General features: G+C 39.3%; 2 protein-coding genes across 9 annotated transcripts in view; one reads left to right on the top strand and one right to left on the bottom strand.

Moving 5' to 3' along the window:
• Positions 1-41: 41 nt before the first annotated feature.
• On the bottom strand, positions 42-17,827 carry BROX (BRO1 domain and CAAX motif containing). 8 transcript variants are annotated; one of them, XM_081825213.1, is made up of 12 exons: positions 17,603-17,827; positions 15,590-15,706; positions 12,841-12,947; positions 12,391-12,487; positions 9,026-9,121; positions 7,637-7,709; positions 5,777-5,882; positions 5,003-5,092; positions 3,219-3,304; positions 2,194-2,275; positions 1,726-1,876; positions 42-830 (listed from the first exon to the last, which is right to left on the bottom strand). In XM_081825213.1, the coding sequence occupies exons 2-12, from the start codon at positions 15,688-15,690 to the stop codon at positions 611-613; spliced, it is 1,209 nt and encodes a 402-aa protein (XP_081681339.1). In that variant the 5' UTR covers positions 15,691-15,706; positions 17,603-17,827; the 3' UTR covers positions 42-610. The 8 variants fall into 8 exon arrangements, with proteins under 8 accessions (XP_081681339.1, XP_081681343.1, XP_081681338.1 ...); XM_081825217.1 differs by having other exon boundaries at positions 15,590-15,699; XM_081825212.1 differs by lacking the exon at positions 17,603-17,827 and adding an exon at positions 17,119-17,529 and having other exon boundaries at positions 15,590-15,725.
• A 234-nt stretch (positions 17,828-18,061) lies between these two features.
• AIDA (axin interactor, dorsalization associated) overlaps positions 18,062-26,796 on the top strand; it is a 37,156-nt gene continuing 28,421 nt past the window's right edge. The window contains exon 1 of the mRNA XM_006742989.3: positions 18,062-18,337. Within this exon, the coding sequence (XP_006743052.1) occupies positions 18,228-18,337 (110 nt within the window). The 5' untranslated portion in view covers positions 18,062-18,227. The remainder of the gene's footprint in view (positions 18,338-26,796) is intronic.

The raw sequence follows: 26,796 nt of genomic DNA, 5'->3' as shown, positions 1-26,796 counted from the left end.
AACACAGTGTTAACTGTTAACTGTAAACTAATTATTTGGAAAACAAACACTATATCTTTTCCACCTTAGACTTTTAAGAAATGAAATTACATAAAAACATTTCAAGGAAGGAGCTATGGCTGGAAATTAATTCCCATTCCCTTTTTTTCAGACCCCTCCTCTTTTGGCAGTCAAGCCTCAAATTTTGCACTTAATCTACTACTTGATTTAGTACACCTAGACGTACTTAGATATAAATGAATAAAAGCAGTCTTATTTTACCCCTGGATGATTTCATGGAATGTTGAAATTAGATCAAATCTTCAAATACCCTGCGATATGCTAAATCAAAAACAAAGTATTGCTATAGCAATATAAACATGGACAAGCCATCTGTTTTAGACCTCTTCTCCCACACTCTTCTTAAAAGCATCTCTGATAAACTACAGAAAGGCAAGATAATGTGTTCAAAAACGACTCAATTATGTAGGAAATCAGAAGATAATTAAGGCCTAGAGATCTTATCTCTGAGAGAGTTCGACAACACACATTACACCAAACACTGCAGTTAGCTAATTTAATATTTAGACAAATGTATAGATCTACTTAAGTAGAGAAAAATACCAAAATGCTAATTCTGAATTCTCTTTTTGAACTTTTGTGAACAAATGGAAGAAAGCCAATCTCGTACACTGTCATCCTTGGGTCTTTTGGTGAGATCAAATGCGGCCAGCGTGTCTGGTGTCCAGTGCACACTTGTAGGAGGAAATTCAAAAGGTACAGGCTCTACGAGACCATAATTTGCTTTGAGTTCCAGTTGTGGAGCTTCTGTTGGAATTTTTTGAAAGTAACTGCAAAAAGCAATATAGAAAGCAATTCATTTCATTCATCAACTACTTGAGCATCTACTATGTTCAAGGCCCTGTGAGAGAAAAAGACAATTTAATGATGAATAAGACAGACAAGATTCTCCTGCCTCATGCAGCTTGAATGAGTAGACGAAACAGTCAGGAAAACTTGTCAACAACAATGCATCGTAACTGAAGCCGTAACAGATGTTGTATACCATGAGAACACGAAAGAGGGGCAATTAACCCCAATGTTGGGGGGCGGGGGTGGTTCAGAAATGCTTTCCAAAGGAAGTGATGGAAGTTATACTAGGCATGTTTAAGCAAGTAAAAGGGCTCAGTGTGACCAGATGCAGAATATAAGGGGAAGGACGTAGAGAGACAAAGCGGGAACAAAATTGATTCTCCCAACCCACACAGGTGGTGATCTACAGTTTGAACAATGCTGACTTAATGGAAAACTGCTTGATAGGACTAGGCAGGACTGACAGAAAATCCATTTCCCTGCTTTACAGACAGCTGCAACCAGAGTGAGATGAATATGCAAAGGGAGCAGAGAAGCTATATATAACACATGGGGAAGAAACAGCAGGGAGGCAAAGTTAAGAGAAAATTAAGACACTGTAAGTGAGCTATATGTTAATAACTTATGTTTAATTTTAAAATCTGCTTTTATATATCATCATCAGAAGCAGAATAAAGTCAGGTCCAACACAAGGGAACTTTATTACCAATTTAAAGACAAAATTAGTTAAACTTAAATGCAATCTGACATAAAATCTTTGGGGGTAGAGACTAACAGAAACTGTGAGATTACTGATACAACATATTTAAACATTATAATTACAAATACATATACTATACTAATATTACTAAAATAATACCGAGCTGTACCCACATAAATCCATTTTCTCTCTGACATTTCTCTAGGGTATTCTTCACAAGATTTCCAAGTTTCCTAAAGAATAAGTGTCCTGAAGGTTTGACCGTTGGTCCGGGTCCTTTGGTTTCTCCATATTCTTTGCACAATGCTTCTGCCTTTGCATAAACTGCATGTGAAAGGGGTATAAAAATCATTTGATTATAATTATTGACTATACTAAAAAGGCTTTGAATCAGAGATGATAGGAACTTTTCTGCTCCTTACCTAGTAGAACAGTAATATCAGTAATAGTGTAAGGGGAAAGGGGGTATTTTCTACAGGTTTTTTGGCTTTTAAAACTTTGTTTCTCTCTCTCCAATTCCCTCACTTGGTCCCATTCTCTTTCATGAACTCAGCCAAAAATCTCTTTTAACTGCTTATTTCCTTTTATGATAAAACATTTGTTTTTTAAAAAGGAGTTAATATTCTGGCAGGAATACTTACATTTTTCTGCTTCTTGGAGAGACCTGATTGCTTCACCACATTTATCACTAGCCAACAAAGTCTGACCATGATAACAGTAAGCCTGATAAAGAAACAAATTTTTATTCATTCTCTCCGCAAATGATGCTTTCTGCTATCATTTTACATATACATCAGATGAATGAGCGCCTTTGTCCACTGTTAGAAGTATCAATGCAACCCCTTACACTTCTTTCCTTCAATAAGCTTCCCCCCAATCTGTTAGTATAAAAAGTGGGATTATGTCAAGGTTTTGAGCCACACTAACCTTCTAACTATGGGCTGACAGCAAAAAGTATTTCTGAATAATGAAATCTGTTTTTACAATTCGGGCACAGCAGATAAAGGAAGGAAATTGCGGTGCTAATGCAGAGGGATAGGGAGGGAGGATTCTAAGGTTAATGACTAAACAGTTGTCAAGAGACATTTTATCAGCCTGTAGTAGGACATGCTCATTCTTTCAATGTCTGTATCAAATGCAGGACTGCAAATTCTTGAAAACAGATTTTTAAGGTATAAGGAATAAAGTATCAACCTGGATCCAAAAACGGTGTTTGATTATCTCTCACATGACATTCTAACCAACAAACAAGTAAGTTTGTTGGTGGGTGTAAGAGACTGGTAAGTAACTTCTCAAACAGTGCTTACTAAGGGTTCTGCACAGATCCAGGGGACATACTGGGTGTAATGCCTTAAAATCAGAATCGGTAAATACCTTCTTCAATGTACAAGATGAAAGGAGAGAATTCTCATTAAGTAGGCAGAAGGTTCCAGATTAAAAGTGGGTTTCGCTCAAATAGTAATTCCACTGCTATAACGCAGTTCTACAATTCTGCATAATGTCTTTCCACTCACTTCAGCTCACAATGGCTGCACTGTCCGTGAACAGTTGAGAGCTGTCCGTTATTTGTAAAACGCTAATTAAAGTCTGACAAGATGACAGACCTAGCACTCAAGGGGCTGGAAAGACAGTAATTTACATTGTTTTTCAGGTTATAAATACTTACATAAGCTGTGTAGAAACACATTTTCAAGTGAAGATATTTTCTCCATTTAGCAGAATACGCAGGCTCCAAACTGGATAAAGTATGATCTAAAGTTACATTTTAAAAAGCAAAATATAATTTCACCCTGATTCACTAGAAGACTTTTAGATCATGTGTTCAGATGCTAAAAGCAGAATGCCATTCAAGTCTAAAACTCAAGCATTTACACATTTTCCAAAAAAACTTTGCTTTAAAGTGATTTTCCCATAATATTTTAACTACATAATAAGACTGTTTAAATACCATGGCCCGTCTTTTGATGGTTAACATAACAAGTTTAAGATAATGATAAACACAGAACTTCAAGATAAATACAAATTACATACCGTTATACCGTTTTCTTAAAATTATGTAACATAGCAATGCGTAGTGTGGTCACCCAAGTCAGAAACACGGACACTTTCCTTACTGGTCCATCACTGCAGCACTGAATCTTGCCTAACACACTTATTCACATCCTGCCAACTTCTCTCTAATCCATTTCTCTTCCACTCCCCACTTCAGTGTCTTTGTCAATGCTTCTATCACTTCCTCCATAGACTATAATCACTTGTGGAGTCAGCCTAATAGTCCTTCACTTAGCAAGCCCATTTCTCATCTTACAGTTAAGGGACCTTTCTTAAATTTAAATCCAATCAGTCAGATTTGCTTCAGTTATCTACAGAATAAAAACCAAACTTCTTAGATAGGCTTTCAAACCAATTCAGGATCTCACACATGCATACTTCCCTAACCTTTTCTCCTATCACTCACCCTGTGTTTCAGCTAAGGCATCTGTTTAAAGGTCCCAGAATACGCTAAATTATTTCTTCTCTCTGTATGTACTACAGAACGTTCTACTCTTCCCATATGGTAAAGTTTCCTAGCAAACTTAGAACTTCTGTTTATGTTTCAAAGTCAGGCTTAAACTCCACCTTTCCCTAGACAGTCTCCTCTAGCATCCCCAGATCCTTTGGTTTTTATTACACTGCTGTAATAACATCTTATTTTATGCTATAATAATGTGGCTACGTGTTTGTTTCTTTCACCAGACTGTGAATCTGTTCTATTAATCTTTGTATAGCTAGCAACTAAAATAGTAATCATCCCATAAATAGAAACAAATGCTTGTTTCCTAAATAAGTGAATGAAAAGAATAACAGGCTAATGAGAAGACCTGAGTTCGAGTCCCAACTTCACGCCTGCTAACAGTTAAATTACAGGTTAACTAACTCTCTGGAGTTGTTTCTTTAATGACAGCAACTGTAAGGTTATTATTAAGATAAAAAAACCTTCAAAACTAAAACACCTGTATAATTATTACATATAACTGGTTAAGAAGGATTGCTCTGTCCTTTCCATTAAAAGTTACGTAGCGCATTAACAGTTCTCATTCTTTTTTTTTTTTTTTAAAGATTTTATTTTATTTATTTGACAGAGAGAGACACAGCAAGAGAGGGAACACATGCAGGGGGGAGTGAGAGAGGGAGAAGCAGGCTTCCCGCCGAGCAGGGAGCGTGCTGCGGGGTTCGATCCCAGGATCCCAGGATCATGATCTGAGCCGAAGGCAGACGCTTAACGACTGAGCCACCCAGGCGCCCCCAGTTCTCATTCTTTGAAACAAGATAATAACACAGGTATTATTCCAGTTTTGCAAATGATGAAATGATCTGAGAATCTATTTGTTTTGCTTATTCCCTGTTAAGCCAAGAGTTTAATCCGAAAATCTAAAAACTAAAAATATAACAAAAGAATTATAAACTTACCAGCTTTTTGATAGAAGTTGGCAGTTTCATAGGCCAGTGCAGCAATTAGTCCAGGAGCATGTTTCAGTTCAATTGCTCGAGCAATTGTTACTGTAACCAAAGCACAATAAAGTGAATGTGTAATTAAGTTTACTTGCATTAAATTAATTATAACAGCAAAAGACAGCCCAACAATCTATTTGGAATTTTAATAGTTTGTTAAGAATTTTAACATGAAAAGTTAACTTACAGAAAATGCAAACATAAACCAAAAACACTGAGCTTGCTGATTCTGATATTGTTTCTTTAAATCACTAGCCAATTACTAGCTAATCACAAAAAATTACTACTACAAAACAGCATGTCAGAGGAGAACAAACACTTCCAGGGCACTGGAATTTAAAATAAAGAAAAACAAAAAGCCTACAAAGTTTCTTTATTGGTTTTACTGGAGTCTTCATTTATTTCCTGACACTGAAAGGTGAAGATTTAAAGGCAAGCCAAACAGTGGAAGAAGAAAAGGAAAGAGCAAGGTAGAGAGGGAAAAGAGGAGTTACAGAATTAATCTGATGTTGTCAGAAATGGCATGACATCAAAATCCTTTTTAAACTACAAGGCCTTTTCCTGCTAAACTATCCATGAAGGCAAATGCTGAAGGTGAAATTGTTCCTCACTATAAATCTCTCAAATGTGAGACTCAAATCCAGCTAATTCTGATTTAAAAAAAAAAAAAAATTAGATGCCAAGAGAAATTTCTAAAAAAAAAAAAAAAAAATCTTACAATATTTAGGATACCTTCTTGAGCTTCAGCCTGACACTGGACAACATAAGCTTCTAGTAGTCGTGCCTCTAAATCCCTCCCCTTTTCTGCAGGTGTAATAAGCTTTGGGATATGACTTTCCTGAGAGACAAAGAAAAACAACAAAGAAGCCACATTTTATTTTAGCCCAGTTGTTAGAGATGAACAAAATGGAAGAGACATTCAGTTTGGGGATTTATCAGAAATTCAGGGGGTGCCTGGCTGGCTCAGCCAGTAGAGCATGTTCCTCTTGATCTCAGGGTTATGAGTTCAAGCCCCACCTTGGGTACAGAGATGACTTAAAAATAAAATCCTGGGGTTCCTGGGTGGTGCAGTCAGTTAAGTGTATGACTCTTGATTTCAGCTCTGGTTCTGATCTCAGAGTCCTGAGATCGAGCCCCGTCAGGCTCCATGGCCCAGCATGGAGTCTGCTTGGGTTTCTCTCTCCTTCTGCCCTTCCCCTCTCCTCCCCCACCCAAAATAAATAAATAAATAAAATTAAAATTAAAGATAATAAAATCTTTTAAAAAATGTCTTAAAGAAAAAAAATCCTAAACAAAAATAATGCAGGGCACCAAAATTGTGTAAAAAGGAGTGATATTAAGCTTCTAGAGAACAAAAGCTCCTATATACTAAAAATTTTTAAAGTTTCTCATACATGTCTGCAAAACTTGGGTCAAAATAGATAACTTAGATATGCAAGTTACATTTTCATCTTAGAAAATGTTTAACTGGGGGCGCCTGGGTGGCTCAGTCGTTAAGCGTCTGCCTTCGGCTCAGGTCATGATCCCAGGGTCCTGGGATCGAGCCCCGCATCGGGCTCCCTGCTGGGCAGGAAGCCTGCTTCTCCCTCTCCCACTCCCCCTGCTTGTGTTCCCTCTCTCGCTGTGTCTCTCTCTAATAAATAAAATCTTTAAAAAAAGAAAAGAAAATGTTTAACTGAAACAGTAACCAAAGTTCTCTTTTGCATGACAGCTAGAATTACTCATTTATATTAATAACTGTAGAGTAGAAAGAGGTCTACAATTCTTTTTTTTTTTTTTTTAAGATTTTATTTCTTTATTTGACAGAGAGAGAGACACAGTGAGAAAGGGAACACAAGCAGGGGGAATGGGAGAGGGAGAAGCAGGCTTCCCGCGGAGCAGGGAGCCCGATGCGGGGCTCGATCCCAGGACCCTGGGATCATGACCTGAGCCGAAGGCAGACGCCTAACGACTGAGCCACCCAGGCGCCCCAAGAGGTCTACAATTCTATAGGTAACTCAGGATCGTAGGTTTTTAATCACTGTAAAAGCATCTTATTTTACCGTGAGAAAACCTATTATTAGCCTCTGGAAGGTGTTTAGTAAATAGCGGTTTAATAAGGATGAGGTGGGGGTAATCCTGATTGCTAAATACATCAGTCTTTCTCCTAATTTCCATCACTGGAGATTTAATATAATTACTGCATAGTGACTGCCCCTCTAGCCTTTTCATGGAGATACAGAGAATACCCTCAGAAGTTCAGTTTTGCAGAATCATGATTTATCCTGGCAACTGCCACAGACCGCAATGAGAAATGCTAAGAACCGTCAATCTTTGTGCTTTGTTTTTTATCTTTACCAAAGGGATACAAAAATAACCAGTGAATTACAACTTGAATTTTCTAACTGCAAAATTCACTGATGATTTTCTAAAATGAAGACATCTGAACTTCTGTAATTGGCTGCAATCATCAATAAAGTATTCAACATAAGAAAAACAATCTATACCAGGTTCTTTTTACAAAGTGAAATAATTCCTTCCCCATTCCCCAAAAGAAAAATTATTCAAGAATTAAAGCATTAGGAATATATTTTATCGTTATTATTATTTTACCTTTAAATGTTTAAAAATCCCCGCTGCAATTTTTAGGCTTCGATGGACTTCTTTTGCTTCATCTTCTGTTATGCTTAAAGATAGTGGTTACATTAGTTAGAGGATGAATCCTGTTTCTTGTACTAAAACCAACAACTAATGCATTATCATAAAACCAAATTAGTCATTTGTATTTCTCACCAGTAGTTTTCTCCCTTCAAAAAAAAAAAATCTGACTCTTAAAAAAGTAGCAAATGCACATGAAAATTATCCACAGAACACACTACAAATGAAAAAAAGGGAGACCCTGTCTATAGGTTGGGACAGAGGCTTCTTGCTGTTCCTTCCAGATAATCTTCTGTGCATTAAACAAGCACAAAATATTCTACACTTAATGCATGCACACACTTAACACATATATACACTCTTGTTTTAATCACCTAATTACTTTAGAGATAATTTTACATCAGCACATATAATTCAACTTTATTTTACTTATTTTTTTAATATTTTATTTTTGAGTAATCTCTACCCCCGACATGGGGCTTGAACTCACAACTTGAGATCAAGAGTCACATGCTCCACCGACTGAGCCAGCCGGGCGCCCCTCAACTTTATGTTTAAATGGCTGCGTATTATATGCATGGTCAGATGCACCACAGTTGGTAGCTGCCAGTTTCATATTGCTAACACCCATTTTTACTATTATAAAAATTGCATCTTGGGGCGCCTGGGTGGCTCAGTTGGTTAAGCGACTGCCTTCGGCTCAGGTCATGATCCCGGAGTCCCGGGATCGAGTCCCACGTCAGGCTCCCTGCTCAGCAGGGAGTCTGCTTCTCCCTCTGACCCTCCTCCCTCTCATGCTCTCTGTCTCTCATTCTCTCTCTCGCAAATAAATAAAATCTTAAAAAAAAAAAATTTAAAAAAAGAAAAAAAAATTGCATCTTATTTCATTTAACAGTTCTCGAATCCTTCAAAACATCTTTCACATCTTTGTATTTCTTTTTCTGTGAGCTGCCAGTTTATGTCCTTCACTTATTTTCAAATGATTTGATCTTTTCCTTTCCTTTCCATTATAAAAACAATTTGTCACATGCATCGCAATTTTTTTGACCATCTGTCATTTGTTTTTTAACTTTGTTTATGGTACTTTTATGCAGTCAAATATTCTATTTTTTCCTTCTCTTGGTTTGGGGTTTCATTTAGAAAGACCTTCCTCATGACAAGATTAATTTTTTTCCCCTTTTAACATTGGGCTCCATAATCGATACTTAAAATACTAATACTATGAGGCAACCTTTCCTTTTACAGAAGCGGTATTTTTTATCAATAGCCCAGACTTTTTAATAATGAATCTCCATATATTTGAAAAATAACACATACGTATACAACCTTCCCCTTTAGACTTACTTTTCTTTTCCAGCCAGTCTTGAAGCATATTTGGTATACCATAAAGCTACATTAAATCCCATGGAAATTAATTCAAAAACAGCATCCTGCTGGGCACTAGAATTATAAACATGGGTGTCATTAAGTTCTGTCAATTACTGAGACATTGCTATATGAAGCCCACTGTACATCCAACTCAAAATTATAAAACAACTATATGCTAACTGGAAAAATGAAGAAAACAGTCCTGTGTTTAATGACTAAAAATAATGACCATAATAGTAAACATGAGAACAGTAGATTCTCAAAGGTTACTGTACATAGACTAGCTTTAAAAATACAAATTATGGGACTCAACTCCAGAGAATCACAAAGTCTGGGAGGGGCCCAGAATCTATATTTTTAGTAAGCACCCAGTTGATTCTGGAGTGGGTGGTTCTTATATCAATTTAAAAACAATGGAATTCAGAGAGAGATTGTTTCAGGCAAGAATGATTAAAGGAGGTTTAATGGTAGAGACAGTCTCTAATTGTGCCTTGAAAGATGGCTAGAGGGGAGGCAGAAGGTTACCCCAGGTAAGGGAATGATGCTGTTAAAGCACAAGAAAAGCATAAACATTTTTTCTGAGAGTAGTGACCCAACTAGTGTGATGGAGCACACGGTTTGTAAAAAGAAATCGAGGTCAAAAAGCCAAGCTGAGGTGAAACGGGTAGACTTTGAATGCCAAGCCAATCATTATGTGTACCACAAAGAAAAAAGGTCTTACAAACATCTTATTTGTTTCCTTCAGATTCTATTACTAAACATGACACCAAGAGGATGGCAAGAGCTTATTTAGCAAATACGGTAATACTAATTTTTAATCATTCCTGCTTTGATAAGAACTTGAATTTATATATTACTCATTTATCTTAAGTGATGAAGAAAACAGAACATCCTTATTTTATACACATAATACTAAGATACAGAAAAATTACCCAAAGGGAAGAAACTAGAATCATGGTCCCACTTTGTGTTTTTTAAAGATTTATTTATTTGAGACGGTACATGCATGCGCACAAGCACTTGTGGGGGGAGGGGCAGAGGAGAGGGACACAGAATCTCAAGCAGACTCCCCGCTGAGCACGGAGCCCAATGCAGGGCTTGATCTCATGACGCTGAGATCACAACCTGAGCCAAAATCAAGAGCTGGATGCTTAACTGACTGAGCTACCCAGGTGCCCCTCCACTCTGTATTTTTTATTTAACTGCTGCCTCATAAAAGGAATGGAAACAGGGAAACTTTTTGGATTAAAAAAAAGGTGGGGTGTTATAAAACATTCACAATTCAAAAATAACTTACATACTACCCTGTTTAATATGTTATAATACACAAACATGTGAGTTATGTTTTTAGTGGAATGCTTCACAAATCCATGTGTCATCCTGCCAAAGAGGCCACGCTAATCTCTACACTTTCTGATTTTAGTGTATGTGCTGCCAAAGCACTAAACAAACCTCTTAAGAACAGTCTTAGCCCATCGATACCCCACCGGTAAAAGCTGTAATGCACAGTTTAAAAGTTTATTCTTGGGGCGGCCCAGGTGGCTCAGTCAGTTAAGCATCTGCCTTCGGCTCAGGTCATGATCCCGGGGTCCTGGGATCAAGTCCCACATCGGGCTCCCTGCTCAGCCTCCTTCTCCCCCTGCTTCTGCTACACTCTGGCGCTCTCTCTGAAAAATAAATAAAATCTTAAAAAAAAAAAGTTTATTCTTTTCAGCATTGAGAACTTTCAAATGAATTATATCTGGTAATCTGGTAGGCAATCTAATTTATAAGTTTACCTTTAAATAAGATAGTTTGCTAATTTATATAAAGTCTCATGAATAACTGTCTCCCTTTTTAGCCTTCATTTATTTCAGTCTGCCTTGTTCCCAAACACTCCATTTCTACTGTACCACATCTTAGTAGTCAGAATGTATATAGTTGAAAAAGCATTTTTCAGAACAGATATATTCACAGCACACTTTCTACTGAATAAACAGCAATCAAAGATAAAGCAACTTAAAAATCTCAGATGTAGAGAATATCGGGTATCATTCCTTAAGGCCTTCATCATCTAATTTTTCACTGTCTCATAAAACTTGCTGAAAATAGCTGTCACAAGTAATCAAAATTTGGCATGGTGGGGAAAAGTGCCAAATGTATGTAATACAAAACACTTTAGAATCTGCCAAAGTTTCATGATGTCATAACGATAGAGGTTTGACTCTAAAAAACATCTTTTTGAAGAAAAACATTCCTTAATTTTAGATGAAGTACAAAGGGGTCACATAAAAAAAAAAGAAAGAATAGAAAAAAAAACATAAAACGAGAACTTGGAAAACCTTAGTATCCCAGAATATTAAAATTTGGAAAGAATCCATAGTCCTCAACTTCCTACCAAATTTATGAATTCTACATACAATATTGCCAAGGAAGGAAGGAAACTAACAATTTACTAAATATTATACACCTGGCATTATTTGAGTCACTTACCATAAATCTGCCTATTTTGTTCCTCACAAAAGCCGTATATCTGTAACCCCAACCCAGAGTTGAAGCAGGTGTTCACAGAGAGACCTGAGATTGCACCTGAATATATAGGAATCCAAAGTCCACACTCCCTTCCACTGCAATGCCTGCCCTGGGTCTCTCAGTAAGCTCCACTTCCTTCCCTTCTGACTTTATACAACTTTCTACAGCAAATGGGAGATCCGGATACATGGTCATTTAAATAATACAATGGTGTTAAAAAAAAAAAAAAAGTTCAATAAAAGTTTAGCACCGTTATGATGTTTCCTGTTGTAACTAGACCTCTTCTGATTAGTTTCAAGTGAGTGATAAGAAAGTTTTGAGGCGAAATTTTTTAAAAGAGCAGAAACAGTGACGAGAAATTAGGAAGAAAATAAAACTATGCTCAAGAGAGTATGGAGCTGGGGTGGAACTGGGGACAAAGAGAAAGAAAGAGACTGACCAAAGACATCTGAACTATCCATCATAAAAGAAAACTAGGTGAAAAGCAAACTTTGGCTCTCCTTGAAGGCAGGCAAAGACTAAAAGATAGATTTGGATTCCAAATTTCCAAACTGTTCTTTGCATATAATTAATAAAGCCAAGAGTGTTCAAGTCTGGTTAATATTTGTATTGATTATCTCAGAAACAGATTTGGTCCAGGAGAAATAAATTGTATTTTTACTTAACAGAATGCATTAAGAGTTTAGGTCAAATGTTTTTAACTAATTACCTGATAAGAGAAAATGCTGATCAGATCTATATTCTATTTCTTCAAAAACAGAGGCTATGGGTTAACCACTGGCTAAATAGTTACAAAAATGGCTTCCGTTTTGTACTGTTAGCTTGCCTACCTTGGAACCTGTCCTTGTAATGTATCAGTCCATTTGAAATTTTGAATATATCGTAACTTGCTTTCTTGGGTAGATTCATCCAATGAATTTATGAAACCTGTAAAAAGGTACAGCATTTCAGTTTTAGAAGAAATATCAAGTATTATGTTTAGAAATTTTTTCAGATAATGACTTATCCAGATATCTGAAGAAAACTCCTAGCCCCTCTCCCCGCCCCATACCTCACACCTTCTTCTAAGGTAACATAATATGAAATATGTACACATTTAATTTTCAAAATGTTAGAGGGACCAATACCATCCTGACATTCTCAACGTTTCTGAAACTCAAGTATATCAAAGAATACAGACTAGAAGACTAACCTATTCAAATTTGTAAAGTCTAAGAATTAAATGTGAATTTCTGCAAAGTTGTTTTTTAAAAACTCTGAAGTTCCCATAAATAACTAACCTTGTAACAGTGAAAAATAGGAATCTGATGCATTCTTCATCATTTCTGGATTACAGCTCAAATCAGTGAAGAGTTCAAGCAGTCGTGCTCTGGATGATCTCAAGTCACTTATATGAGACAGAAACAGTAAAATTAAATAAGCTGCATTATGATGAATCTATGTAAAAGTGGCTTAAAGTTTCAACTGTAAAAAGCTTTAAAATAATGCACACCCATACACTTCCTCTAAGGTATTACTAAGAGTATACAGGAATAAACTTAATTAGGACTAACACTGGGGTAAGTGAAATTTCTAATAACAACTGTTTTACAAGTTGTACTAAAATAAACTCAGCCCAACCGAAGAGGCAAATCATGGATACAATTGTGTAATAAAAATATACAGCAAGTTTCAATTTAAAAAAAAATCAAATAAACACAAGCATGCAAAATGGGAGAAAGAAATTAAGAATGAGTAAATTAAACAGACCAGTTCACAATAAAAGTTTTCTGAAAAATGGAAATTTAACATGCTTATGCAGTTTTAGTATCTCCTTAAAATTTCAAAACGTGACATTATATCAATATATCTTATTAAGTAGGAAACCCTATTTTTAAATTGCATCCTATAATTCAACATACACATCAAGAGTGTGTGAGAACATGTGGCCACTACTCATTTTAAAACTGCTCCCTGGTCTCCATTCTCCTTTACTTCTCTGCAGCAATAAATGTTGCAGATCCACCATTTCCTTCTTGAAAGTCTCTTCTCCCTGTATTCCACTAACACTAAATCTTCCTGGATATCCTCTTATCTCTAAAAGTTCCTAAAAATGTTTATAGTCTTTGGCTTTCCGCCTTTCTCTCTTTTGAGGTCTTAACAATTTTACATACAATCTGAGATCTACATCATCAGCTCTACCTTGGCCGGGTTCCAATTCCACATCTAATTTCAGAAGGTAACTTGCTTAATGAGGGTTCAGAAATCATACCGCAGGGACAATGACTGAAGACACTTGCATATAAATGACTAATGAAAGACTACACTTCAATTGTTAGCACCGAGAGACTAGGGACTGTATATCCAGAACTTAGTAGATGCCTAGGACAAAGCACATACTTTGCTGAATAAAAGAATACTAACATTTCAAATGTTTTAAGATGTACAAGGCCTATAATGAAGCAGTGATGTTTAGAAGAAAGCTCAGACCTAATTTTAAATGGTCTGAATGGAATGTTTACTCACTGGCACAAGTTCCATGAAGGCTTATTTCCAAGAAAGTACATACCAACAATTACATACAGATGACCAGAATGGGATGGGCTACCTTATGAATTTGTCATTGTTGAGTTATTTAAGTAGAAGCTAGGCAAGAGTAATTCCCGGACCAGAAACAAGGCTGAATTCTTAAGGCCTATCCTAGGCTCAAATAAGTTGCTATTTCTGGGTAGGCACTCAATCACCTGCAACCCAACTGTATAAAGTTATATTCACCTTAAAATTACGGAATTTCAGGAAAAATGTACCTTAGAAATATCTATTTTAGACTGTTCATTTTATAAATGAAAAATAAGACCCAAAGAAGTTAAGAGACTTGCCCAATGCTATGGATATAACAATTAAGCCGGGACCAATCTCTACGAGTGTAAGATCAGGGGTTAGCAAACAAACCTATAATTTGTTTTTGTACAGCTCTCAGCTTGTTTTTGTAAAATGAACAAAGAAGAATATGCAACAGCAGCTGTATATAGCCCCACAAAGCCTAAAATGTTTACTACTCAGCTCTTCACAGAGAAAGTCTGATGACCTCTGATCTAGATAAATAAGCCAGCTTTCCTATCTTTTGCTCGTTACTTCTTTCCACAAAAAGCAGCAACACTCTCAATTTTCCATTACTGGTACCATCAAGGTCTTGATCATCTAAATCATCTATTCATATAGACTGAATCCTTTTCAACTTCCCAGAGCAAATTAGACACTCTGACCAGTTGACTCCTCTTTTGAAATATCTCTTGCATATATCTCTTTTGTTCCAAACTGCTCTACTCACTACCCCTAGAATAAAGGTTTTCCTGACAGAAATGATTTTCTTCTATCACTTCTTAAAATCTAAATCAAGTATTAGCAAACCTTTTCCATAAAGAGCCTGAAAAATATTTTAGGTTTTGTGGTTCAGAAAGTCTCCACTGATACTACTCCACTCTGCTGCTGTACAGGAAAGCAGCCAAAGGCAGCCAGAGACAATATATAAATAAATGGGGTGAGGTGACATGGCTGTGTTCTAATAAAACTTTATAAAAATAGGCAGTGGGCCAAATCTGCAGGACAGTTTGCCAACTCCTGAACTGAGCCATACAATTTATTTAAACTCCAACTCAAGTCCTTTCTCCTATATGAACACTCTAAAGCCTATTCCAGATTACTGAGATCTCTCCCTGCTCACAACTCCATGAATTTACTATCTGGCTAATTAACAATATCCATATACAGCTTTGTGAAGTCTCTTGTACTGTTGTAATATATAGCTTAACTCTTATTGTGATTGTTTTAGCCTCTCTGGGACTCACTGATCTAAAATTAAGGACTGCAGCCTAGATGACTGCCAAACTTTATAATCTATTATTTCACTCTTCACAGGTCATTTGTAAGTTTACAAAGAGTCTAAGGGTAGGGCAAGGTGTTACTTCTGTATTTCCCATGAAATCTAAAATAGTACCTTGTATCCAAAAGTGGCTCAATCAGTACTTGCTGAGTTTGACTAAAACTAACCTGCAAATTTTTGAAGCAGCAGGGCCAGCGGCTACACCATAGTAGTTAAAAGCGACAGGAGCTGTGGCTTTTAACGGGTTCCTATGAAACCAGTGTGTCATTTTCTCCAGCTGTTTCCTATAAACAAAAAAGGAAACTGTATAAAAAATAAAAATAAAACATTTAATAATGTAAATAGTATAAAAATTAAGTTTACTAAGGATATATGTATACATTTTTAAAATATATATGTGTGTGTGTGTTTGTATATATATGAGACATACACACGTACAAATAATGACCCTCATTTAAACTAAGGTTACTTGAAATAAATAGGTTTTAAATTAACTGTATTTCCAACACAGTATTGCTGATGCCAATTAACTGGTCACAGCATGTGTTTCTATAATAAATATACTTTCCACAGAACAGTAATAAAAATCAGAATTTTCATGAATAAAAAAACATGATACTCAATTAATAATTTCTATCCTATAAACCCAAAATATCTGAAAACCTATCTAAGTGAAATGCCAACTTAAAAAATAGTCCCAAGGGTGCCTGGGTGGCTCAGTTGGTTAAAGTGTACTACTCTTGGTTTCCACTCAGGTCATGATCTCAGGATCCTAAGATCCAGCCCTGAGTTGGGCTCTGCACTGAACATGGAACCTGTTTAGGATTCTCTCTCTCCCCCTGCATACAGTCTCTCTCAAATAAATAAATCTTACAAAAAAAAAAAAAAGCATGTCACTTGCCTAATAGTCCTTAGGTAGAAAATGCGAATACAGGAAGGCCCAGCAGAACACTTAAATGTGGCAACTAGATTCCGGGAAATCACAGTCAAGAAAGCCTGATAAGGTTTAATTAACTTAAAGGCATTATACAATGTTGTTGATCGAATTTTCTTACTGGGGAAAGAAACAACAACCGTGGGCTGCACCGTGTAAGAAACACCTCCTGCAGCACCTCCCTTAAAATATTCACCTATTTCCGACAAAACCGATTTGGGAGAGCACCAGATATTCAATGCACTGTATACGCAATGGAAAACTGAGCAAGTTCACTTACGGCTCAAAACATTTAACAAGTTCTTCTAAGAATATATATAATCTTCTAAACATCCATGTAAACCAACTTTATAACAAGTAAATTAATACAGCTTCTACGTGCATATAAATCAAGCCTTCTGGAGATAATGGCACACCATACACTCGATTTTGGGACAGCAAATTTTCTACCAATACCCTTTTCAGGTGGATTTCCACTTCCTGGATGAAAATGTCCACAGTTCCGTGTATCCTGGCTTCAGGAACGAAGAGGGTAAGTACTGTACTCTCCGCCCCGGCCCCATCTTGCCCCTTTCTAAGACCTGCCATTCCTGTTTTCAGGAATTCGGAGGGTGGCGAGAACAGCGACACACCCACCCGCAGGTGCAAGGGTGCCCTGAGAGCCACCAGCACCACGGTCTGGTCGAAGCTGCCACCTCCCCTGCCTCCGATTAGTGAAAGAGTTCCCCCACTCGCCAGGCCCCGGGCCCCCCACGAACCTACCTGGGAGCCACCCCCGAGTTTGGAGCGCCCACTTCCTGTTTAGCACCCAACCTCTTCCTCCCGAGCCCCGACCCCTGGAGGCGGCGCGCGGCGGCCTTGCGCAGGCGCCAAGCCTAGGAACCCCCTCATCCGAACAGGCATTTTCGTGGAAAGCCGATACTTTCCACCCGGGAGAGACGGGCCGACGACGGCAGAACAAACCCCCGTTTAGCTTGTAAGATCCCCGGTTGCCAGTGGAGACGCGGGCAAGGGGATTCGGCGAGTCTAGCTGTTAATACGATCGATTCGCAGGGCCAACATGCATTTTCTTTCGTTTGTTTCAAGGCATTAGAAGGAGACTTTTTTGGACACTATCCGGGAGTCTATGGAGACTGTAAAACGCGTGTAAAAGGGTGTGGGGGGGTGACCCTATCGCTTGGGACTCCAGGATAACGCCAGGGGTAGGGGTGTTACTGGGAAACGCCCATTCTCATGACAAACTTACCGGATTTCTCGGAAATCTGTGTAGCAGTCCTCCTAAGGGAAGAAAGGGAATGTCCGAGTCCACAAACTAGAAAGGGAGGGAGGCGGAGAGCCAGGGCTGCCGAACCAGAGCAAGGGCAACCAGGCCTGCGCTGAGCCGGGGTCACGTGGTCCGGGCCGCCATGACAGCTACCGAGGCGGCAGTACGCGCCGCTTAGGGGTGGAGGCGCCGCGTATCGCGGCCCCCTCGAAACGCTCCGTTCCTCAGCCCTGTCCTAGCTACTCTTCCCCAGTCTTTAGTCGTGAACTGCGGTCTCTTCTCCTGAGAGGAAGAGAGGACGCGGCCGGGCCTCCCAAGCCGAGGAAGAAAGCCGCAATAGCGATGGCGGCCCTCGCGGGAGCGGGGCGGCTTCAACCTAACACGGGGCGGGGCCTCGGGGCGGAGCCTCGCCGGGGCGGCCGCTTCAGAGCCGCAAAGTTTGGCTGTGGCGGCAAATGGGCTTGGGCGGCTCCTCGGCGGGTGGCGGTGGTGGCCGTAGCGGTTCCTCCTGGCCCTGTTAATGTCGGGGCCAGGCCCGGGGAGGATGGCGCCCTAGAGCCCGGCCTCGCTGGGGTAGGGGCGGGAGGGGACGGGGTGGGCACCGGCCATGTCGGAGGTGACCCGGAGTCTGCTGCAGCGCTGGGGCGCCAGTTTTAGGAGAGGCGCCGACTTCGACTCTTGGGGCCAGCTGGTGGAGGCGATAGACGAGTATCAGATGTGAGTGACTAACCGCGGGAGCGGGCCAGCCGGGCTCCAGTGGGCCGCCTCCCCCTTTCTTCTGTCGGTGTCTCTTATCTCTGTCTGCAGCCAAGGCTTCCCAGGGTGGGGCCCCCGCAGGCACTGGGGCTGGGATCGCACTGGCCCCGGACAGGCTGCCCTGGAGACGGCGGTCCGCTCGCTGGGCTTCCGCGCCCCGCTCCCTCTCCGCCGCCACAGGGCCAGTTCCATTCAACAGGTAGCTCCTCTTTCCTGGGGCGCCCGCCCTACTAGCAGGCTACCTCTGTAGTTCCTTGCCTTCTCTCCCCCGCCTCTTTCAGGTTGCTGCCGCTCAGTTTCTCTTCTAGAATCTCTGAGGGATACTTGTGTGTTCCCCGCCCACGTTCCAGGGATGAGTGGCCTTGCTCTGTATGGTGCCTTCCTCCTCCCATGTGTAGGACAGGAGGGAACTGGTGGCGCTTGAGGGGAGGGGGCGCCCCCAGGAAGCAGCGAGGACAGGGGCGTCTCACCAGCCAAGGGAAGGGTCCCCCGTGGCGCCCCTTCTCCACCCCTCTTTCTGGTGAGCCGTGTTTTCACAATTCACCTCGATTCCGTTTCGGTTTCTGGGACTGTTATTTGCTTGGCTGTGAGTCCCACCCACCCCCTCGCTCGGTTGCTTTGGGTGGAGTCCGCTCAGGATGTGAACAGAAGAGAGCACACTAAATTAATAGACCACGCACGGGAGCCACCACTCCCTGTTTGGGTCCCTCCTCCTTGTCCTGTGTCTAATGTAGAGCCGCAGGGTACTTTGTGAGTACCAGTTTCTTTGATCTTTGACCCGAAGTCCGATTTCTTATAGCCTTTCTGGCTTCCCCCAAAAAACTTCAGGGGTGTTTTTTAAATTAAAAGACAAGATGCACGTGTATATAAAACCTTGCTTAGTTTCTTGCACCTTTTACTGAAAAAATAAGAACTGCCTGCTAAAATGCTATTGTTTGCAAACTGTTGCCATTAATTACTTCTTGGTTAAAAGCAAATTATTGTTTGAGGTGTTACTGAGTATGAAACCATGTGAGTAAAATCTTTTTTTTTTTTTTTACCCCCTCAGTGTCTCCTGGAAAGAATATACAGTTGAGACTTGGAAGCTTTAAATTCTTTTTCCTTTCCCTACAATAGTTTCTTGTTTTTATCTGACCATTAAGATAATTTAAATGTGCAGATGTTTTCTACCCCCATGGTACTGACTTGTAGTTTCAAAGAGCCCTGGAAACAACCGTGCTCTGGGCCATGTTGCCAAGTATAACAAGTACTAGCGTCTGTCTTGCATCTTCACTTGATTTCCCTTGCTCCTGCAACTACTTAGTGAGAACATTACTCTCATTTTACAAAATGAGGAAACGGAAGCTCAGGTTAAACAGATTAACAGGGGTCCTAAAACTACCAATGAAATCTGGGATTTTTTTTTTTAACTCCAAATCCTGACTGCTCTACTACATAGTGCTTAAGACACTTTATGTAATGTGCCTTGTGTAAGGAAATTGGACAAATGAGAAGGTTTCCTTCGTTACCAGGGAACATATCTTAACCAGACTGTAGCCAGTTAGCACCTGTGTGTACTCATTCTTCGGGTTAACTAGAATCGCATACCCTGAAATGTAAAGCTGCCTTCACTTGTGATGCAGTGGGACTTAGCAGCTGTTGACACTCAGTAGCAGACTTCACAATGGAAAGTGAAGAATACCATGTCCAATTGAAATTACAAAGGAAAATTGAGTATGGAAGCTGTTTCGCTGGAATTTCGAGAAACATCTCAATGAGAGTAATAGACACATACAAATCTATTGTTGGACCACAGTACTAACCTTTGAACTTCATAATTCAGAGAAATTATAAAAACTGCCAGTGTCAAATCGGAGGAGTAATGATTGCTTAAATTTTGTAAACACATAGGCTACATATAAAATGAGGTTGAATTTAAAATTAATATATTCAAAAATGAAGACAAATTGTCTTTTTTTTATTGCAGTTATCTCTTTGGAAGGAAAGGCTGCGGAAAAGGAGACCATTTGGGGGCCACTAATAGTGTAAAAAAGAATGGACAGCATTTAGTGACTGGATGTTGAGAGTGAAGGAGGAAGAGTCTAGGATAATTGGCATTTCTAATTGGGTAGGCAGCAGGGACTTTATGGTCTTGCAACACAGCGAATTTATGGGAGAGGGGATATTGGGGAGGAAAGAAACAGGTTTGTACCATCACAATGTAAGAATGCTAATAGCTTAAACAATCTTGTTTTTCAACGACGACAAGAACAGGGGATGTAAAGATGTATAAGATTTGATTCCCGCCCTCAAAGCCCTGAGAGTCTTTCTAATGGAGGATTTTATTTTTTTTAAGATTTTATTTATTTATTTGACAGAGAGAGACACAGCAAGAGAGGGAACACAAGCAGGGGGAGTGGGAGAGAGAGAAGCAGGCTTCCCGCGGAGCAAGGATCCTGATGTGGGACTCGATCCCAGGACCCTGGGATCATGACCTGAGCCGAAGGCAGACGCTTAACGACTGAGCCACCCAGGCACCCTAATGGAGGATTTTAAAGTAATTGGGTTTTGCTATTACAGAAGTATGAAAAGAGTATGTGCTACCACACTGCTTGCTGTTTCTAGGAGCGTGCTTCTGCCTTAGGGCTTTTGTACTTTTTCTGGAACATTCTTCTCTCATCTGCTTGGATCACTTGGTCACCTCCTTCAGGTCTTTGTTCAGATATTATCTTCTCAGTGAGGTCCTTTCTGGCTACCTTATTTAAAATTGTGAAACCTGTTATCCACCCCAACTCCCTCTACCTCAGTCTTGCACATTCTAAATGCCCCCCTCCCAAATCCTGCTTAATTTTTTCCCATAGTATTTATCATCATCTAAAATACAATATATTGGGGCGCCTGGGTGGCTCAGTTGGTTAAGCAACTGCCTTCAGCTCAGGTCATGATCCTAGAGTCCCGGGATCAAGTCCCGCATCAGGCTCCCTGCTCAGCGAGGAGCCTGCTTCTCCCTCTGACCCTCCCCCCTCTCATGTACTCTCTCTCATTCTCGCTCTCTCAAATAAATAAACAAATCTTAAAAAAATACAATACAATACAATACAATATATTGGGGCACCTGGGTGGCTTAGTCGTTAAGTGCCTGCCTTTGGCTCAGTTCATGGTCCCAGGGTCCTGGGATCGAGCCCCACATCCAGCTCCCTGCTCGGCGGGAAGCCTGCTTCTTCCTCTCCCACTCCCCCTGCTTGTGTTCCCTCTCTCACTGTGTCTCTGTCAGATAAATAAAATCTTTAAAAAATAATAATAAAATATATTTTACATATTCATTTGGTTTATTGTCTCTCTCCCCACTTGAATGTAAACTCTGAGAGGGCAGAGTTGGAGGTGTTGTCTTATTCTTTACTATATACTTAGTGTCCTAGTGATGCTAGGCTGTTATTAAATAATTGTTTAGTAATTATATGTTGTATTCTTTTGAATGAATATGGATTCAGAAGTATGCTGTGGGAGCATTGAGTTGATATTAAAGTGCTGTTGGAAGGTTTAAACAAATATGTCAAAACTAGGATTGCTAGCCAAAATATACATGGTTAATTAAAAACAATTCCATGAAGCAGGCCACCTCTTTCAGCAACCTGGGGATATACGACCCCAAACTTCTGGTAGAATGGTATGGACTCTGTTGCTCAGAATCAGATATTTCACAGGATCATTGCTAAGGGATTAATCTAGCACATGGGTGCTCAATAAATACTTGTTAAATGAATGAGTGAGTTTGAAGACTGAGTAATACTTGCTCTTAATCATCTTTATTATGCCTTGATCATTGCTACTCAGAGTAGGTCCACAGATGGGTACTGGTCTGCAATGAGATAAAGGAATTGAGATTTAAGATTTGACATCTTCATGAGAGTTTTTATTATATTTTAAAGAAGTGTTAGCTTGGAACAGATTGGGGGAAGAAGCTAGTCCTTCACTACAGATAGTTTGAGAAGCACTAATTTCTGTTGTGGATTGTGGGGTTTCTTTCAGTCACTTGTTTATGTGTTTAAAGTATAAACTCCCTCTTGAGAATAGTGCTGTTTGACCTGTAGGCATCCTTGTAAGATGAGATTATTCTCTAGAGAATATTTGAGAGGTTTCTCACCTTTCCTAATAAATGTCAACTCTTTTAGCTGCTCATCTGATATCCAAAGCATGTGGATTTTCCCTCGATGGACAAAATCATGTCTCACTTTGTCTTAAAATGGTGCAGTCATTTATGGATTTAGAAATTTAATTTTTTTTTTACCCAGGTCTTTAAAAAAGTTTTTAAAATCGTATAACTTACATACCATGGAATTCACCCATTTTACATGTACAGTCCAGTGATTTTTTTAGTAAATTTACCAAGTTGTACAACCATCACTACAATCAAATTTTATAACCTTTCCATCACCCTGCAAAGCTCCTTTGTGCCCATTTGCAATCACTCCATATTCCTGCTCCAGCCCCAGGCAATCGCTAATCTACATTCTGTCTAAAGATTTTGTCTTTTCTGGACATTTCATGTAAATGGAATCATATAAAATGTGATCTTTTGTATGTGACTTCTTGGATTTAGCATAATGTGTTTGAGGTTCATCCATGTTGAACGTATATCGGTACTTTGTTCCTTTTTTACTGCTGAATAGCATTACGTTGTATGGATATACCACATTTGTGTATCCTTTCACTAGTTAAGGGGCATTTGAGTTGTTCCTACTTTTTTACTGTTATCAGTAATGCTGTTGTGAACATTCACATGTAAGTCTTTGTGTACACATATATATATATATTTTTTGGGGGGGTAGATATCAAAGAGTGGAATTTCTGGTTAATGTGGTAAATTTATGTGTACTTTTTGAAGGAAACTGACATATTGTCCAGAGGGGCTATACAGTTTTACATTTCTATCAGCAGTGTTTCAGAATTACTGTTCTCCATCTTGATGGCACTTGTCATTGTCTTTTCTATTATAGCCATTCTAGTAGGTATATAGTGTAGTTCCCTGTAGTTTTAATTTGCCTTTCTCTTATGACTAATGATGCTGAGCATCTTCTTATGATGCTTATTTTCCCTCTGTAAATCTGGTTTGGGAGATGTCTATTCAAATCTTTTGCCCGTTTTTTAATTGAGTTGTTTGTCTTTTACCTATTGAGTTTATAAGGGTTCTTTATATATTCTGGATACAGGCCCTTTATCACATATATGATTTGCAAATATTTCCTCCCAGTCTGTGGCCTAATTTTTAAAAGCAGGATTCTGTTTGAATTTAACATCCTTGTCTGCTGATTATTAGCATTTGAGCAGTTTAGAGCTACCCCTTTTCTTCTGACAGTGACCCTGCTTAAGTTAACAGTCACTATTAGCATATTATGTGTACAACTCTTCAAATAGAGACACTGTGCCACATTATAACTTCCCTGAGATTGTGGATATGTAGTTGACATCATTAAATATAGACTAATTCCTAAAAGAGAAATTCATATAAGTGGTAGGCCGGCAAGAGTTAGAAACCAACTGCAGAGCAAGGACAAGGATAATGGCTACTATGTCTGTTTCTTTCTTTTTTTTTTTTTTTTTTAAGATTTTATTTATTTATTTGACAGAGAGAGACACAGCGAGAGAGGGAACGCAAGCAGGGGGAGTGGGAGAGGGAGAAGCAGGCTTCCCGCGGAGCAGGGAGTCCGATGCGGGGCTCGATCCCAGGACTCTGGGATCATGACCTGAGCTGAAGGCAGACGTTTAACAACTGAGCCACCCAGGCGCCCCTATGTCTGTTTCTATTTGTGCTATCTCCTGTATAGAATCCACAAAGAGTGGGTCTCTAAATGACATCATAGGATAATATTAGGGGGTTTCTACCTTTGAGGTAAAATAAATAAATGGATGGAAACAGTTTAAATAACATAGTGGAGTGATTCCTTGCAAATATCAATGATTTTATGTAGGAGTTTTCTTATTTTATGATAAGGAGGATGCATACCTTTCATAGATTGGATGGAGGCCATCAAATATAATGAACTTTACACCTGATCTTTAAAGACATGATTGCATAGAAAAGAAGACTTTTTTTGGAAACTCTTGTGAACTGTCTGTTGCAGTGAGCTTGGTAGGAAATCTAACACTTGCTACCCTTTGCATTCTTGCTTCCATTCCCCTCCCAGAATAGTATAGTATGCTTGAGAATTACGGTTTTAAATTCTTTTCCCAGTTACAAAATGTTTCACCAAAGAATCTCTTGATTCTTTGGGGTCTTTTCCCCCGCTCCCCACAAATTTCTAAAAATTGGGATAAATATCACATAACATAAGATTTTGCACTATGAGGTTGTACAGTTTGGTCGTTCTGGTATATTCACAGTGTTATGCACCCATCACCACCATCTCATTTCAGAACATTTGCATCGCCCTCAAGGCCCATACCTGATACCAGTCACTCTCAATTCCTTCCTTACCCCAGCCCCTGGCAACCACAAATCTGCTGTCTCTATGGATTTATCCATTCTGGACATTTTGTGTAAATAGAATCATACGTGATTTTTTTTTTTTCATCTGGCTTCTTTCATTTAGCGTAATGTTTTTGAGGTTCATCCATGTTGTAGCATGTATCAATCTTCATTCTTCTTTGCGGCCACATCCTCTTTCATTGAATGGATGCACCACATTTTGTTTATCCATTCTGCAGGTGATAGACATTATGGGTGTTTTCCGTTTTGGGCTATTATGCATAATGCTGCTGCTGTGAACATTCGTGTACAGGTTTTTATGTGTGAGCATGTTTTCAGTTCTTGGACTATACCTAGAATTTTGAAATTGCTGGGTTATATGTATGGTAACTCTATGTTTAACTTTTGAGGAACTGCCAAACTGTTTTCCACAGCAACTGCATCATTTTACATTCCTACCAGCACTGTATGAAGGTTCCACATTTTCCATATCCTTGCCAACACCATTATTTTTTTCTCTCTCTCTTTTTAGAAATTGTACCCATCCAGTGGGTATGAGGTGGTATCTCATTGTGGTTTTGATTTGTATTTCCCTAATGACTAATGATATGATATTAATGCGCTTATTGACCATTTTTATATCTTCTTTGGAAAAAATGTTCAAGGGACCTCTGTGTGCCTCAGTCGGTTAAGCGTCCGACTCTTGGTTTCGGCTCAGGGTTGTGAGACTGAGCCTTGAGTCAGGCTCCATGCTCAGCGGGGAGTCTGCTTCCCCCGCTTCTCTCTCCCTATGCCCCTTCCCCTGTTCACGCTTGCTCACGCTCTCTAAAATAAATAAATAAGTCTTTAAAACAGATGTTCATGTTCTTTTCCCATTTTAAAATTGAGTTATTTATCCTTTTAATGTTTCAGTGTAAGAGTCAATCTTTTAGTTTCGTTGTCTCAGAAAGAGCTTTGGGGATGCCTGCTTGGCTCAGTCGGTTAAGTGCCTGCATTCAGCTCAGGTCATGATCCCAGAGTCCTGGAATCAAGTCCCGCATCCAGCTCCTTGCTCAGTGGGGAGTCTGCTTCTGCCTCTGCCTCTCCCCCTGCTTGTGCATGTGCGCGCTCTCTTTCTCTGTCAAAATAAATAAAATCTTAAAAAAAAAAAAAAAAAAAGAGCTTTGGATCCTTACTGTTGAGTTTGGGCTAGTAACACAGATCCATCCTTGAAAACTCATCCAAGGCCTAGCTGCTATTTTTAAGAATGATAATTGGGCGAACGATGATTTTCATGTCTGATCGGTGGAGGATTTTATTTTTCATGAAAAAATGTTTTGAAAAGCATAATTTAATAGACTTATCATTTTGTCATGGCTGTTATTTGGACTAATCTTATCAGCAAATTAATGATAGACTGATAAAGTGTCTCTGGCTGGTACTATTACTGGTGCTCCCTGGAAGTGTTTAAGCAAAATCTGGACAACTGCTTATTGGCTTGTTAAAGAAGAAATTCATGCATACTAAAGAAAGTTGGATTAGTTGCCATTTGAGATTCTTTCCAGCTCTAAGATTCTGTTTTTACTGCCTAGAGCTGAAATTTGTGCCAGTGCAATGGTAAAAAAAAGCATTGTATCTTATTTTCATTGTTATTGTATAGAGTCTGATTCTAAAGATAATGTAGATTTATACTTTGAAAACATAGTAAAATATTATTGTACCTCATTGTCTGTTTTTTAAAAGATTTATTTATTTATTTTAAGATTTTATTTATTCATTTGAGAGAGAGAATGAGAGACAGAGAGCACGAGAGGGAAGAGGGTCAGAGGGAGAAGCAGACCCCCCACTGAGCAGGGAGCCTGATGTGGGACTCAATCCCCGGACTCCAGGATCATGACCTGAGCCGAAGGCAGTCGCTTAACCAACTGAGCCACCCAGGTGCCCTGTTTTTTAAAAGATTTAGATTAGGGGTGCCTGGGTGGCTCAGTCATTAAGT

The sequence above is a fragment of the Leptonychotes weddellii genome, chromosome 6 (genome assembly GCF_054177405.1).
Source record: "Leptonychotes weddellii isolate Sample4059 chromosome 6, ASM5417740v2, whole genome shotgun sequence".
Taxonomy (NCBI): Eukaryota; Metazoa; Chordata; class Mammalia; order Carnivora; family Phocidae; genus Leptonychotes; species Leptonychotes weddellii.
The sequence above is the reverse complement of the archived record's forward strand: the minus strand, read 5'-3'. Positions and strand labels throughout refer to the sequence as shown.

What these genes read in the sequence shown, in the direction of transcription:
- BROX (XM_081825213.1), bottom strand. Translation starts at nt 15,690, where the DNA reads ATGACACACTGGTTTCATAGGAACCCGTTAAAAGCCACAGCTCCTGTC. An exon ending in GCTGCTTCAAAAATTTGCAG is followed by an intron (nt 12,948 to 15,589) that starts GTTAGTTTTAGT and finishes GTCTCATATAAG; the next exon opens with TGACTTGAGATCATCCAGAG. An exon ending in AGACTGGCTGGAAAAGAAAA is followed by an intron (nt 7,710 to 9,025) that starts GTAAGTCTAAAG and finishes ACTATCTTTAAG; the next exon opens with CATAACAGAAGATGAAGCAA.